The 13,831-nt window shown below is 39.2% G+C and overlaps 1 protein-coding gene across 2 annotated transcripts in view; it reads right to left on the bottom strand.

Moving 5' to 3' along the window:
- The window catches only part of LOC126474132 (uncharacterized), a 65,889-nt gene that overhangs the window by 34,824 nt on the left and 17,234 nt on the right, over nt 1-13,831 (bottom strand). For both annotated transcript variants that reach the window (XM_050101568.1, XM_050101567.1), the window contains exons 2-4: nt 12,388-12,525; nt 12,167-12,283; nt 11,942-12,055 (exon numbers count right to left, since the gene is read on the bottom strand). In XM_050101568.1, coding sequence (XP_049957525.1) covers nt 11,942-12,055; nt 12,167-12,283; nt 12,388-12,501 — 345 coding nt within the window. In that variant the 5' untranslated portion in view covers nt 12,502-12,525. The remainder of the gene's footprint in view (nt 1-11,941; nt 12,056-12,166; nt 12,284-12,387; nt 12,526-13,831) is intronic.

The following is a 13,831-nucleotide window of genomic DNA, read 5'->3' as shown; positions in this document are numbered from 1 at the left end:
CCACCCAGCTGCAGCAATGGCCACCTGGCAGGATGGCCATTGCCGGGAGTCCCAATGCCCCAGGGTGATGTACACCTACTCCTTGCCATACATGGGGAGTTAATGGCGCAGGCATCAGCCCAGCGATCCCTTTGTAGTCAGGGGGCTACAACTAACAGGGTACATGGTGGCCCCACCACAACAGACTGGATACCGTGCTGGATACGAGGTGCAAAGAATTCCACGGCCATCGTCGATGAAGAAAACAACACTGCATATGGAGGAAAACGTGCCCAGGAAGGTGTCCTTGCTCAACAGATGGAGGATGAGTGGGACTGTAATGTCACAACAAGAAAGTGGGCCAAAGATCTCAATGCACGATGGACATAACGCACCATGTAAGGTGCCCTTCCCCTATTGGCTCGCTCTTCAGGAAAATTTTGAAAAATGGAGATCAAACCCTACAGGGGTCCATCACATAAAGGCCGAAAGATGTGAGACTCCTTTTAGTCGCCTCTTATGACAGGCAAGAATACCTCGAGCCTATTTTAAAGCTTATTGGTCAAACGCTTCACAACGTTAGAAGCACTATCGTCTACTGTCTCATCTCTTCCATGGTATAAATCAAAATTCCAGATATATCCTGGTCTTGATTCAGCCAAAATGTACAGCTTCAAACCATATTTGTTTGGTTTATTGGCCTTATAAACCTTGAAGCCAAGCCTACTCTTTCTCTGTAGGGACAAATTCCTTCGACTGTTATTACTGTGTGAAGACAGTAATTGTTCTCGAAAGAACAGAATACTGTTGATGACCGTGCAGCTTTTCCCAGGAATAAATGGTGACTAACTGAAACCCTCAGCTGCCGACAGGTGTTGATATACCTCGATGTGGACAGTTGAAAATGTGTGCCCCGACCGGGACTCGAACCCGGGATCTCCTGCTTACATGGCAGATGCTCTATCCATCTGAGCCACTGAGGACACAGATGAATAGCACGACTGCAGGGACTTATCCCTTGCACGCTTCCCGTGAGACTCACATTCCCAACTGTCCACAATACTACATATGTAATGTACCTTATAGACATTTGCCCATCCACTCATTACTCGCGCGCGCTTTGGCGATTCCCGTAAGAGTTTGGGCAACCTGTGCACATTCGCACAGACGAAGGTCAATGGCTGGGTTATTACTGTTTCCTCTGGATAATAAAGTTTTGGAATTTCTCTCTCAATGAATTATGGAGAGGTCTAACTTTATAAAGTGCATCAAAACCTGGTTCACCTTTCTTTTTTGCCTTTGTGTTATCATTGAGGTAAAACATAGATAAAATGTTTATAAATCTATCTCTTGACGAAACAGTGGGACAAAAATTACAGCTGACAACAGGATCAATACTCCAGTGGCTCTTCATGTCTGGCCTCTCAGTTACTGCCATATGCAGCAAAATAGCAAGGAATTTTTTCGTATCTGCAATTGTTACAGTTTTCCACTGTTTGCACCTAGAATTAGGCAGAAGATTATTGTCAGACCACAGCTTAGCAAGTTTTTGCCTGGCACAACAATTTGTCTGTACCATTGTTGTTATGAGAGTATTGTTGAAGAAATAGAAGAATATATCTGAAGAATCCCCTCATTCATTAATAGATACATTCTGTACCAATCCTTGAGGTCCTGTGTATACAGCTATGTCAGGAATTTCGTCAACATCTGTCCAGCCACCATCAGTCACTTGTACTTCTTTTTCTACTGTGAGTATTCGCAGATGTAGAAGGCAAAACATGATATGATTCATTACCTGAAGTACTTGCAGGAGCATAATTCATAATATAAAATTCTGGGAAGCTAATAAAAGAACCATTTGCAGTGACTAAATCTGAAACAAATCTTGACTTACCGCTATTTTCAGATGATGTATAATCCGAATCATCATCAAACAGCCCTATTTCGCCATATGCAAACTCGTCAACAACTTCATAAATCATTTGCTCCAAACGTTTATCCTGTTCACTGCACATATCGAAAAGAAAATCAACACGAAAACGCTCAAAACAAATGAAACTGAGAGGCTGCCAATGCCAGACAATGTCTACGAAGTAAGTTACAATAACAAAGTCTCTCATAAACACAAAGTATTCCACTGAGTTCGCTGCTTGTATCTAGTGCTCGCAGTTGAAACTATGAAGGCTGCAGACCACTCAGACTTCGCAGGAGTCGTAAATATACATTTGACTCCACAGAGAAACATTGTAACTGACAAGACATAATATTATATCGGCCACACAATTCTGTTTCATTCTGAAGATGTAATATTACGTCGGCAGCACGCTAAGTGTTAAAGAAAATAAATTCCCATATTCCTGAACATGGGTCGACAAGAGGTTCGCGAACTTACAGGACATATTGCTTAAACTGCGCATTTCTGTGCCAAAAATATCCTTTGTGAAAGGGAAGAGTTATCCCAGAATATAATGATGTATGCCAGAAGTGAACAAAATAAGCAAAGGAGACTACTTTTTGAGTTGGACCCTCACTTATAGCAGATACTGTTCTGATAGTAAATCTAGCAGCATTCAGTTTTTGAACAAGATCCTGAACTTGGGCTGTCAGTGCTATATTCTATTTGCTAGGAACTCTTCAATCCAATAACAGAGATTGTCTACACTCTGTAAGCTCTTATTTTGTTCACTAGACAACAGTGTGGACTGTATTGAATACCTTATGGAAGTTGAAGATTACAGCTTTGACCTGGCTGTAAGTATCTAATGCCTTCCGGGTCTTGTGAAACAACACAGCAGTCTGGGTTTCACAACATTGTTATTTGCAGAATCCATGATGATTCCTATGGTGGAGATAGTCTCCAGCAGGACCATATTACACAAATGTAAACAATGTTCAACAACAGTAGAGCTCCAGTCACATAACAGCAAATAGTCCAAGAGCAGTAGCATATAGTTTGTATACATCAATTTGTTAGTAGTTTTCTGAAGTACTACTGAGTAAAATTGAACTGTAGCTGTGTATTTATTTGTTTTTAATAGTGCTATTTATTTTATCGTAAACGATTGTGTATTTTTTCAATCATTCGTGTAGACTGAGTTAATTGTAGCTTAGTTTTCCACTCCTGTAAGTGCTAGTGCCACTTTATTTAGTTAATCTATGCAACCTCTGTGACTTGCACTGATTTGTAAATTTATTTGTGATTTCATATAGTTTTTAAAACAGTAGGAAATTGATAGGCACTGTGTTTGTTGTGTGCAGAGATAGGGAACTGGCTGCTGTCCAGCAACAGCTAGAAACTGTGTCGGCCACAGTCAACATCCTTTAGGCCACTGCCCTAAACTGCAGTGAAGTTGCAGCAGCAATGGCAAAAGCTGTGATGCCTCTGGTGCCACTGGAATCTCCTAGCATCCAAAGAAGAGTGGTATGCTTGTCACATGATTGTTCACATGGTGGGAAGGCAGATGCTCGATAAAATCCATTGGCACATGTTACAAGAGAGGTGTTGTGCATCACGAACAGGATTTATGTTGAAATCATGAGTTTACTTTTTAAGATCAGTCAGCCGACATATCACCACCTCCCACATATGTCTCACGAAATAATCACAATGAGAAAAGTAGAGAAATTAGATGTTATATGGAGATTTACCTACAGCAATTTTTCACACACACCATTTGTGAATGTAACAAGAAAGGGGGGAAGTAAGTACCCATCGCTTGCAGAGTATAGATGTCAGTGTAACTGATATTAGCAATAGTCTTGTGCAAGCATTTGATGACCATATTTGAAAGCAGGAATGACTCCAGTGAGATACAATACTTTATGTTGAATTGCAGAGTAGCTGCTGCTTTTATTGGTTACCCTCAGACACCGTAATGGAAGGTTCATCTGTGTTTATATTTGTTTATGCTTTTTTAAAATCATCAGTTAATTGATAGTCCCACCAACTGTGATTTTTTCTGTGCTCATGAGCAATGGAATGATAAAAAAATGAATTTGCGCATTTATGGATGACTAAATATTCATGTTCATGTGTGAAGCAGATGAACATCTGTAATCACTGAAGACTTGCTGCAGAAAATTAATACAAAAGTTCAAAAACAGTTCCCAATCTTGTACTTGCCTAAAAAATCTCAAGTTTCTACATCTACATCCATACTCCGCAAGCCACCTGACGGTGTGTGGCGGAGGGTACCTTGAGTACCTCTATCGGTTCTCCCTTCTATTCCAGTCTCGTATTGTTCGTGGAAAGAAGGATTGTCGGTATGCCTCTGTGTGGGCTCTAATCTCTCTGATTTTATCCTCATGGTCTCTTCGCGATATATACGTAGGAGGGAGCAATATACTGCTTGACTCTTCGGTGAAGGTATGTTCTCGAAACTTTGACAAAAGCCCGTACCGAGCTACTGAGCGTCTCTCCTGCAGAGTCTTCCACTGGAGTTTATCTATCATCTCCGTAACGCTTTCGCGATTACTAAATGATCCTGTAACGAAGCGCGCTGCTCTCCGTTGGATCTTCTCTATATCTTCTATCAACCCTATCTGGTACGGATCCCACACTGCTGAGCAGTATTCAAGCAGTGGGCGAACAAGCGTACTGTAACCTACTTCCTTCGTTTTCGGATTGCATTTCCTTAGGATTCTTCCAATGAATCTCATTCTGGCATCTGCTTTACCGGCGATCAACATTATATGATCATTCCATTTTAAATCACTCCTAATGCGTACTCCCAGATAATTTATGGAATTAACTGCTTCCAGTTGCTGACCTGCTATATTGTAGCTAAATGATAAGGGATCTATCTTTCTTTGTATTCGCAGCACATTACACTTGTCTACATTGAGATTCAATTGCCATTCCCTGCACCATGCGTCAATTCGCTGCAGATCCTCCTGCATTTCAGTACAATTTTCCATTGTTACAACCTCTCGATACACCACAGCATCATCCGCAAAAAGCCTCAGTGAACTTCCGATGTCATCCACAAGGTCATTTATGTATATTGTGAATAGCAACGGTCCTATGACACTCCCCTGCGGCACACCTGAAACCACTCTTACTTCAGAAGACTTCTCTCCATTGAGAATGACATGCTGCGTCCTGTTATCTAGGAACTCCTCAATCCAATCACACAATTGGTCTGATAGTCCATATGCTCTTACTTTGTTCATTAAACGACTGTGGGGAACTGTATCGAACGCCTTGCGGAAGTCAAGAAACACGGCATCTACCTGTGAAACCGTGTCTATGGCCCTATGGTTTCAAGAACTGTTCTTTATGAAATTATTACAGAATGCTTAACTACCAAAAGCTGTCCTTGCCTTGGCTACCGAAAATGCTGTACAGTTGGTACAAAATCAATCTAATAGCCAGTGCTTTGAATTTCCTTCAACAGTACAGCAATGAAGATGTGAATGTTTTAAGCTGAACTGTCACTGGAGGCAGAACGTGTGGTTCATGTCACGCCTGAATCAAAACAAAAATACATGGATTGGAGGCATTCAACATTATCTTTGAAGAAAGCGAAGTTGAAGCAAAGAATTTTCGCACGAAGTCCACTGTGTTTTGGGACAGACAGAGAAGTGTATTTGTCTTCACCGCCACTATAGGTATAATATGTAGTACAATGTAGAGGTTGGATAAAAAAAATGGAAACAACAAAAACACAGACATTACCATGTCTAATATCGTGTAGGAAATCCACTGGCATTCAAAACTACTTCCAGTCATCTCAAAATGGATAAATACAGGTTCAGTACAGTTTCCAAGGGAATCTTAATATCATTGTTCCAGGAATATAGTGACAAGTTCTGGCAATGATGAGGGAAGTGGATATCGATTGTGCACACTTCTCTTCAAAGTTCAGCACAAAACCTTAATAATACTGAGATCAGGTGAATGTGGGCACCTGGGCAGATGCAACAATTCATCCTCGTGCTCACAAAACCAGTCCTGGATAGTGCGATCTATGTGACAGGGGACCCTGTCATCTTGGAACACAGCATCACCATTGGACACAAACACTGTATCATGGGTTGGACCCAATCAGCCAAAATGGTCACATAATCCTCAGCAGTAAGGTGATCTAGCAGAGCAACCAGGGCACACATGGAATACCATGATAAGGCTGCCCAAATCATCACTGCACCCTTGTTACGTTTGACACTTTGAGAAATTGGAAACGGTGTGAAGTGAGATTCAACTGACCAAATGACCTCCTTCCATTTGCTCTACAGTCCAGTTTTTAATACTTTAGCAACACATTTTCCTGTTACCTTCTGCCAGAAGGTGGAGCCACTGTCTCTGAATGCTAGCATACATAAAACCTCTTTTTATGTGTGTGTTCTCCTGCCACTGCTTGGTGAGTAGAGTTTTTATCTATTCAATTACATTATATTAAAAACATCTGATGCGGTGTATCCTGATCTCAATATATTCCAGTTAAGTCATTGTTCCACAGAATGACTCAATTCCAAGTGTTCTTTATTTTTATGAGCAGATATGTGCACCCCATACCATGACTGGCTCCTATGTAACACGGCAGATAATTCAAATTTCAACCATGGTCATTTTTCGCACTGTCAAGTGTACATCTGACTGATTACACTAGGTGGTCCCACCAGCATAATTCGCTGAGCTCTGCATCACCATTGGATTTAAGCCTCTTCCTTCTATTACCACCACCAACATCATCAACAACAGCAATATAAAAAATTAACATAACATCACACAAAACTCTACAGAAACACAGAAATTTTCAGTACTGGGCATAGCTCTGATCTATGTTGTCATTAAAATGGTGACACAAGCAACTCATAAAAATCCAATTTGTCGACTATGACATCATACACACAACAATAATAAATACATAACAATGATAAATACAGAACGATAATAATTTCCTAATAATACAAATATTAAAAATAATCTAAAAACAATACATAACTAACAGGGTACTCTCACAAGTTCAGGGTTTTTGAAGCTCATGTTGGCCATCCAAGTAAAAAAAAAAAAAAAAAATTAGCCTCTCATTAATTTTAATCTCCATGACACCCATTAACAACACAAAATCAATAAATGTAAAATTATAAAACAATGAGAAATTTTGAAAAAAAAATTGATCATCTCCAATTAACCTATATAGTTACATTCAGCTCTGTGATACTCACACAAGTGCAAACAACTATACAGAAGAATGATAAGCAGTAATTTCAGGTCAACAAACAATACTGCAGATAGTAAGCCTTAATTTTTCAAACCACTTACACCTGCAAATCGATCTCCATAACTTACTTTCTCGACAGCACCAACTAAATCTGCCACAGATTTTTTTCCAAATTTCTGGCATCTAACACATTGGGTCAATACCTCATTATATTTCATAATAGGATTCACAGCAATTACATATCAAAAACACACAACAACCTCCATATTTTGGAATTACAACACATTCAACTACTTTCAAACAGTCAACAGTCAAAATTCACCAAAAGAAAGTGCAAACAACATCTACTTTTGTTGTAAACAAGACAACTGGCAGCATTGTTCATAACATGTTTGGAATCATTTATTACACAGTACATCAATTTCAGTCCTTGTATGACCATCTTCAGTGCTAAAGAAGTATAAGACATAACATCAGACATGAAGACCATATAATAAAACACAGCATAAGCATATCGAGTACAATACAGTTCTGATGAGTACATACAAAATATTTAAGTCCCGAAGACTCCTCCAATAACAGCACATATTACAACTTCAAGTTAGCATCTATACAGAAGAACATAGCAGCTAACAAACAAATTTTTTAAACAGAGGTTGCAACTTACAATCACATGCAGCAAAGCTCGATACATGACGCAGGTACCGAAGTACACTCTTTATTCAAACAACACATTACACCGAATATATTTTTTTAAAAAAGTGGGGACCAAGATTTTATACAAGAGAACAGTAAAAACCAATTAAAAATTAAAACAGGCACTTTGTAACCCGAGAAATGAGAATAAAAATAATATAAAATTTACAGCAATATGAGACTTTAATAAATCACATCATATGTAATATGTTAATTAAATAAAGAGGATTTGTAGTGCATGTGTCATGTACCAAGCTTTCCTGCACATGATTTTAAGCTGCAAACTCAGTTCAAAATTTGTTCATTAGCTGCTATTCTGTACTGACGCCTTGGTGAAATTGTGATATGTGCTTTTATTTGTTTAATCTAACAAGACTTAATATTTGGTATGAACCCCACATCAGAATATATTGTGCTCAATGTGACCTTATGCCCATGTTCATTAAATGGTCTTCATGTCTCATTTTATGTCTTTACATTTTTAGAACTGAAGATTGTCACACAGCGACTGAAATCAATGTGCTGTAATAAATTATTTCAAACTTATTATGACCAATGCTGCCAATTTTCTTGTTAACAATACTAATACTGCAGTTGTCGAGCTTGTGGTCTCCAATAAAATCCAACATCATCTTTAAAATGCCTTCATCTCATACATCAACTTTCAAATACATTGTATCACAAAACCCTGTAACGAACACCTCACTTGACTTCTCAGCACATTCCACCAAGCAGACGAAGCCTCAAAATTGAAAGGCTTGCACCAGGATGTCACCCACACAATTCTGTATCATCTTCTCAGCTGCTGGGCCTTATTTCAAACATCCTGGGGGGAGGTTTGGAGTGGCATCTCAATGTGGGCAGTCCTGTCTGATAAAACTGGTCACACAACATGGAGATGCTTGTATTTAATTTGGAAAGGATGGCCAGTTTGCACTGTTACCTAACACACACTCATTGTACCTCACCACTGTTGTTGTTGTGGTCTTCAGTCCTGAGACTGGTTTGATGCAGCTCTCCATGCTACTCTATCCTGTGCAAGCTTCTTCATCTCCCAGTACCTACTGCAACCTACATCCTTCTGGATTTGCTTAGTGTATTCATCTCTTGGTATCTCTCTACGATTTTTACCCTCCACACTGACCTCCAATACTAAATTGGTGATTACTTGATGCCTCAACACATGTCCTACCAACCAATCCCTTCTTCTAGTCAAGTTGTGCCACAAACTCCTCTTCTCCCCAATCCTATTCAATACTTCCTCATTAGTTATGAGATCTACCCATCTAATCTTCAGCATTCTTCTGTAGCACCACATTTCAAAAGCTTCTATTCTCTTCTTGTCCAAACTATTTATCGTCCATGTTTCACTTCCATACATGGCTACACTCCATACAAATACTTTCAGATACGACTTCCTGACAAATCTATACTCAATGTTAACAAATTTCTCTTCTTCAGAAACGCTTTCCTTGCCATTGCCAGTCTACATTTTATATCCTCTCTACTTCGACCATCATTAGTTATTTTGCTCCCCAATTAGCAAAATTCCTTTACTACTTTAAGTGTCTCACTTCCTAATCTAATTCCCTCAGCATCACCCGACTTAATTCGACTACATTCCATTATCCTCGTTTTGCTTTTGTTGATGTTCATCTTATACCCTCCTTTCAAGACACTATCCATTCCATTCAACTGCTCTTCCAAGTCCTTTGCTGTCTCTGACAGAATTACAATGTCATCGGCGAACCTCAAAGTTTTTATTTCTTCTCCATGGATTTTAATACATAATCCAAATTTTTCTTTTGTTTCCTTCACTGCTTGCTCAATATACAGATTGAATAACATCGGGTAGAGACTACAACCCTGTCTCACTCCCTTCCCAACCACTGCTTCCCTTTCATGCCCCTCGACTCTTATAATTGCCATCTGGTTTCTGTACAAATTGTAAATAGCCTTTCGCTCCCTGTATTTTACCCCTGCCACCTTCAGAATTTGAAAGAGCGTATTCCAGTCAACATTGTCAAAAGCTTTCTCCAAGTCTACAAATGCTAGAAACATAGGTTTGCCTTTTCTTAATCTAGCTTCTAAGACAAGTCGTAGGGTCAGTATTGCCTTAAGTGTTCCAACATTTCTACGGAATCCAAACTGATCTTCCCTGAGGTCGGCTTCTACTAGTTTTTCCATTCGTCTGTAAAGAATCCGCGTTAGTAGTTTGCAGCCGGGACTTATTAAACTGACAGTTCGGTAATTTCCACATATGTAAACACCTGCTTTCTTTGGGAATTGAATTATTATATTCTTCTTGAAGTCTGAGGGTATTTCGCCCGTCTCATACATCTTGCTCACCAGATGGTAGAGTTTCGTCAGGACTGGCTCTCCCAAGGCTGTCAATAGTTCTAATGGAATGTTGTCTACTCCTGGGGCCTTGTTTCAACTCAGGTCTTTCAGTGCTTTGTCAAACTCTTCACGCAGTATTATATCTCCAACTTCATCTTCATCTACATCCTCTTCCATTTCCATAATATTGTCCTGAAGTACATCGCCCTTGTATAGACCCTCTATATACTCCTTCCACCTTTCTGCTTTCCCTTCTTTGCTTAGAACTGGGATTCCATCTGAGCTTTTGATATTCATACAAGTGGCTCTCTCTTCTCCAAAGGTCTCTTTAATTTTCCTGTAGGCAGTATCTATCTTACTCTTAGTGAGATAAGCCTCTACATCCTTACATTTGTCCTCTAGCCATGCCTGCTTAGCCATTCTGCACTTCCTGTCGATCTCATTTTTGAGACATTTGTATTCCTTTTTGCCTGCTTCATTTACTGCATTTTTATATTTTCTCCTTTCATCAATTAAATTCAGTATTTCTCTTGTCACCCAAGGATTTCTACTAGCCCTCGTCTTTTTACCTACTTGATCCTCTGCTGCCTTCACTACTTCATCCCTCAAAGCTACCCATTCTTCTTCTACTGTATTTCTTTCTCCCATTCCTGTCAATTGTTCCCTTATGCTCTCCCTGAAACTCTGTACAACCTCTGGTTCTTTCAGTTTATCCAGGTCCCATCTCCTTAAATTCCCACCTTTTTGAAGTTTCTTCAGTTTTAATCTACAGGTCATAACCAATAGATTGTGGTCAGAATCCACATCTGCCCCTGGAAATGTCTTACAATTTAAAACCTGGTTCTTAAATCTCTGTCTTACCATTATATAATCTATCTGAAACCTGTCAGTATCTCCAGGCTTCTTCCATTTACACAACCTTCTTTCAAGATTCTTGAACCAAGTGTTAGCTATGATTAAGTTGTGTTCTGTGCAAAATTCTACCAGGCGGCTTCCTCTTTCATTTCTTACCCACAATGCATATTCACCTACTACGTTTCCTTCTCTCCCTTTTCCTACTGCCGAATTCCAGTCACCCATGACTATTAAATTTTCGTCTCCCTTCACAATCTGAATGATTTCTTTTATTTCATCGTACATTTCTTCAATTTCTTCGTCATCTGCAGAGCTAGTTGGCATATAAACTTGTACTACTGTAGTAGGCATGGGCTTCATATCTATCTTGGCCACAATAATGCGTTCACTATGCTGTTTGTAGTAGCTTACCCGCATTCCTATTTTCCTATTCGTTATTAAACCTACTCCTGCATTACCCCTATTTGATTTTGTGTTTATAACCCTGTAGTCACCTGACCAAAAGTCTTGTTCCTCCTTCCACCTCACCACTATCAATAACAAAACTGTGCACTGTAGTGATAATATTAAACTTAGTAATTTCCCAAAAATAAAAGTTAAATTACAATGTGGCCATTCAGATTATAAAATAATAAGAAAGTTTAAGATTCAACAACATATTGTTGTTGTGGTCATTAGTGAGGGAACACAATCTCAGATAGGTACAGAAAAAGGGGCAGGAAATTAGACACAACATTAAAAAAGAACTCTCCTAGCAGTCGTGGGAACAAGTTAGGGAAACCAAAATCATCCGACTTAATGAATTCACCTCATTGCTTAGTTTATAAAATACTGTACATAAACACTGTTCTTATCAGAAACAGTTGCATTACAACTAAGATTCTATTAATGAAGTAATTTACCTGAATTATTAATGGTCTGAATGCACAAAGCCTTTCTTCTTCCACATGAGATGGATATGCACTGTAGTCAAAAGTAATGACTGTACAGCGGCTGCTATTGCAGTGTCCTTGGATCTGTTAATAAATAAAAATTGGCACAATAACAAAATATTGACAATACTGAGGTACAGTAGTGGCAGCAGTGATAGACACCAGAATTTAAACACAATCAATTTGTTACATTACCGTTTGCAAACCATAAGATCCAAGACCCAAATTGTACACAAGTATAGTGTGGTTGGGCAAAAAGTGTGCTATATTACGAATGAAACCTATGCCTTGCTGTTCCTGTCCTCCTAAAACCTGGAAGGCAAAATTTAATAAATGCACCCAGATGTTAATACGGCAAGGTAGCATTCCGCAGATAATAGCACAAAGTAAAAAAAAGTATTTCTGGACAAACTTACATATGTTACGACAATTGGTAACGATGTGTTTTTCCATATTTCTGATGGGTATAGACGTGGACTTTCAGTAAATCCCAAAAGATTCAAATACTTTTCATCAGCAACAAGTCGCATAGACTCTGCATTTTCAAGGTTTTCCTTGAAGAAAAAGAGCATTATTGATTAAAATGTACAGCTACACAGTACACAAAAACAGTTTTGAGGCAGAAAAGGAAGATTTTTCTGTGGATGGGATATACAATGTGTCCCATTTATCTTGACCACCCTAAAAAACTGTTTGTCCAGATGCAAATTACAAAATGTTTCAAGCAAATGTTCTTTAGCCGCCAGGAGGACATCAATCAGCATGATTGCCTTCGTTATAGCTTTGTTTTTTACAAAGATATGAACAGTGGTATGACTTTTTTAAATGACACCCTCTATTTTTTATTCGGTAATTCATTTCCTCTCCTAAAGACTATTCAAAAATGTATCACAGTGTACCATTCATTGAAACACAATGTTATTAATTACATAACACAACACTGACTTTGAGCCTGTCCACTTGCAGGAGTTGTCAGAAAACAAATTAAAACCGAGTAAAAACATAACACAAAATTGACTTTGACTCTCCTGTACCATTGTCCAGGAGTAAAACGTCAAAGGTGCTCACAAGTGGTGACCCAGGACACTGATACACTGGTGCACTCATTGAATGAAATAATTATTTAGTTCTTCCAGTGTTGCCTGCTGAAGAGAATTACAAGCAAGCACGATATGTTCCTGCGTGTCCTCTGGAGTTGTTGGAGTATTGCGATAGACAACGTCTTTAATGCACCCCCAAAGAAAAAATCCAGAGGATTTAAATCAGAAGACCTAGCAGGCCAAGTAACTGTTCCCCCTCGACCAATCCATCTGGCAGGATACTTTCAGTTCAGAACATGACGTGCACACAAGGCATTATGTGCTGGACATCCATCGTGTTGATACCACATAAGCATTCTGGTTCTTAGTGGCACTTCATCCAGAAGAGGAGGGAGAATTTGTCTAAGGAAGTTGGCATACACAGTGCCGTTTTAATGAATTAAGGGCCAATAATTCTAGTACCAAGCATTCCACACCAGACGTTAATTCTCCACTGACGCTTATATTCCACCTGTCTAAGCCATCGTCGGTTTTCGCTGAAGCAATAATGCATGTTCCTTGTATTTATCTGTCTTTTGTTTGAGAAGGAACATTCATTGGTAAATAGAACATTGGAGAAGAAGTTCGGGTTGGCGAGGATTTGCTGCTGTGCCCACTGGGAGAACTGTACACCATTCTAGAAATCATTCCCATGCAATTCTTGATGTAGGTGTACACGGTATAGATGGAATCGGTGAAGTGTAAGAATACGATGTACACTGGTTTTAGGAATGCCAATCTCGTGTTCAAGCTGGCGTGTGCTCACATGTCAATTCATAGC

The sequence above is a fragment of the Schistocerca serialis genome, chromosome 4 (assembly GCF_023864345.2).
Source record: "Schistocerca serialis cubense isolate TAMUIC-IGC-003099 chromosome 4, iqSchSeri2.2, whole genome shotgun sequence".
In the NCBI taxonomy this organism is placed as follows: Eukaryota; Metazoa; Arthropoda; class Insecta; order Orthoptera; family Acrididae; genus Schistocerca; species Schistocerca serialis.
Note: the sequence above shows the minus strand (reverse complement) of the source record. Positions and strands in the feature narration are given on the sequence as shown.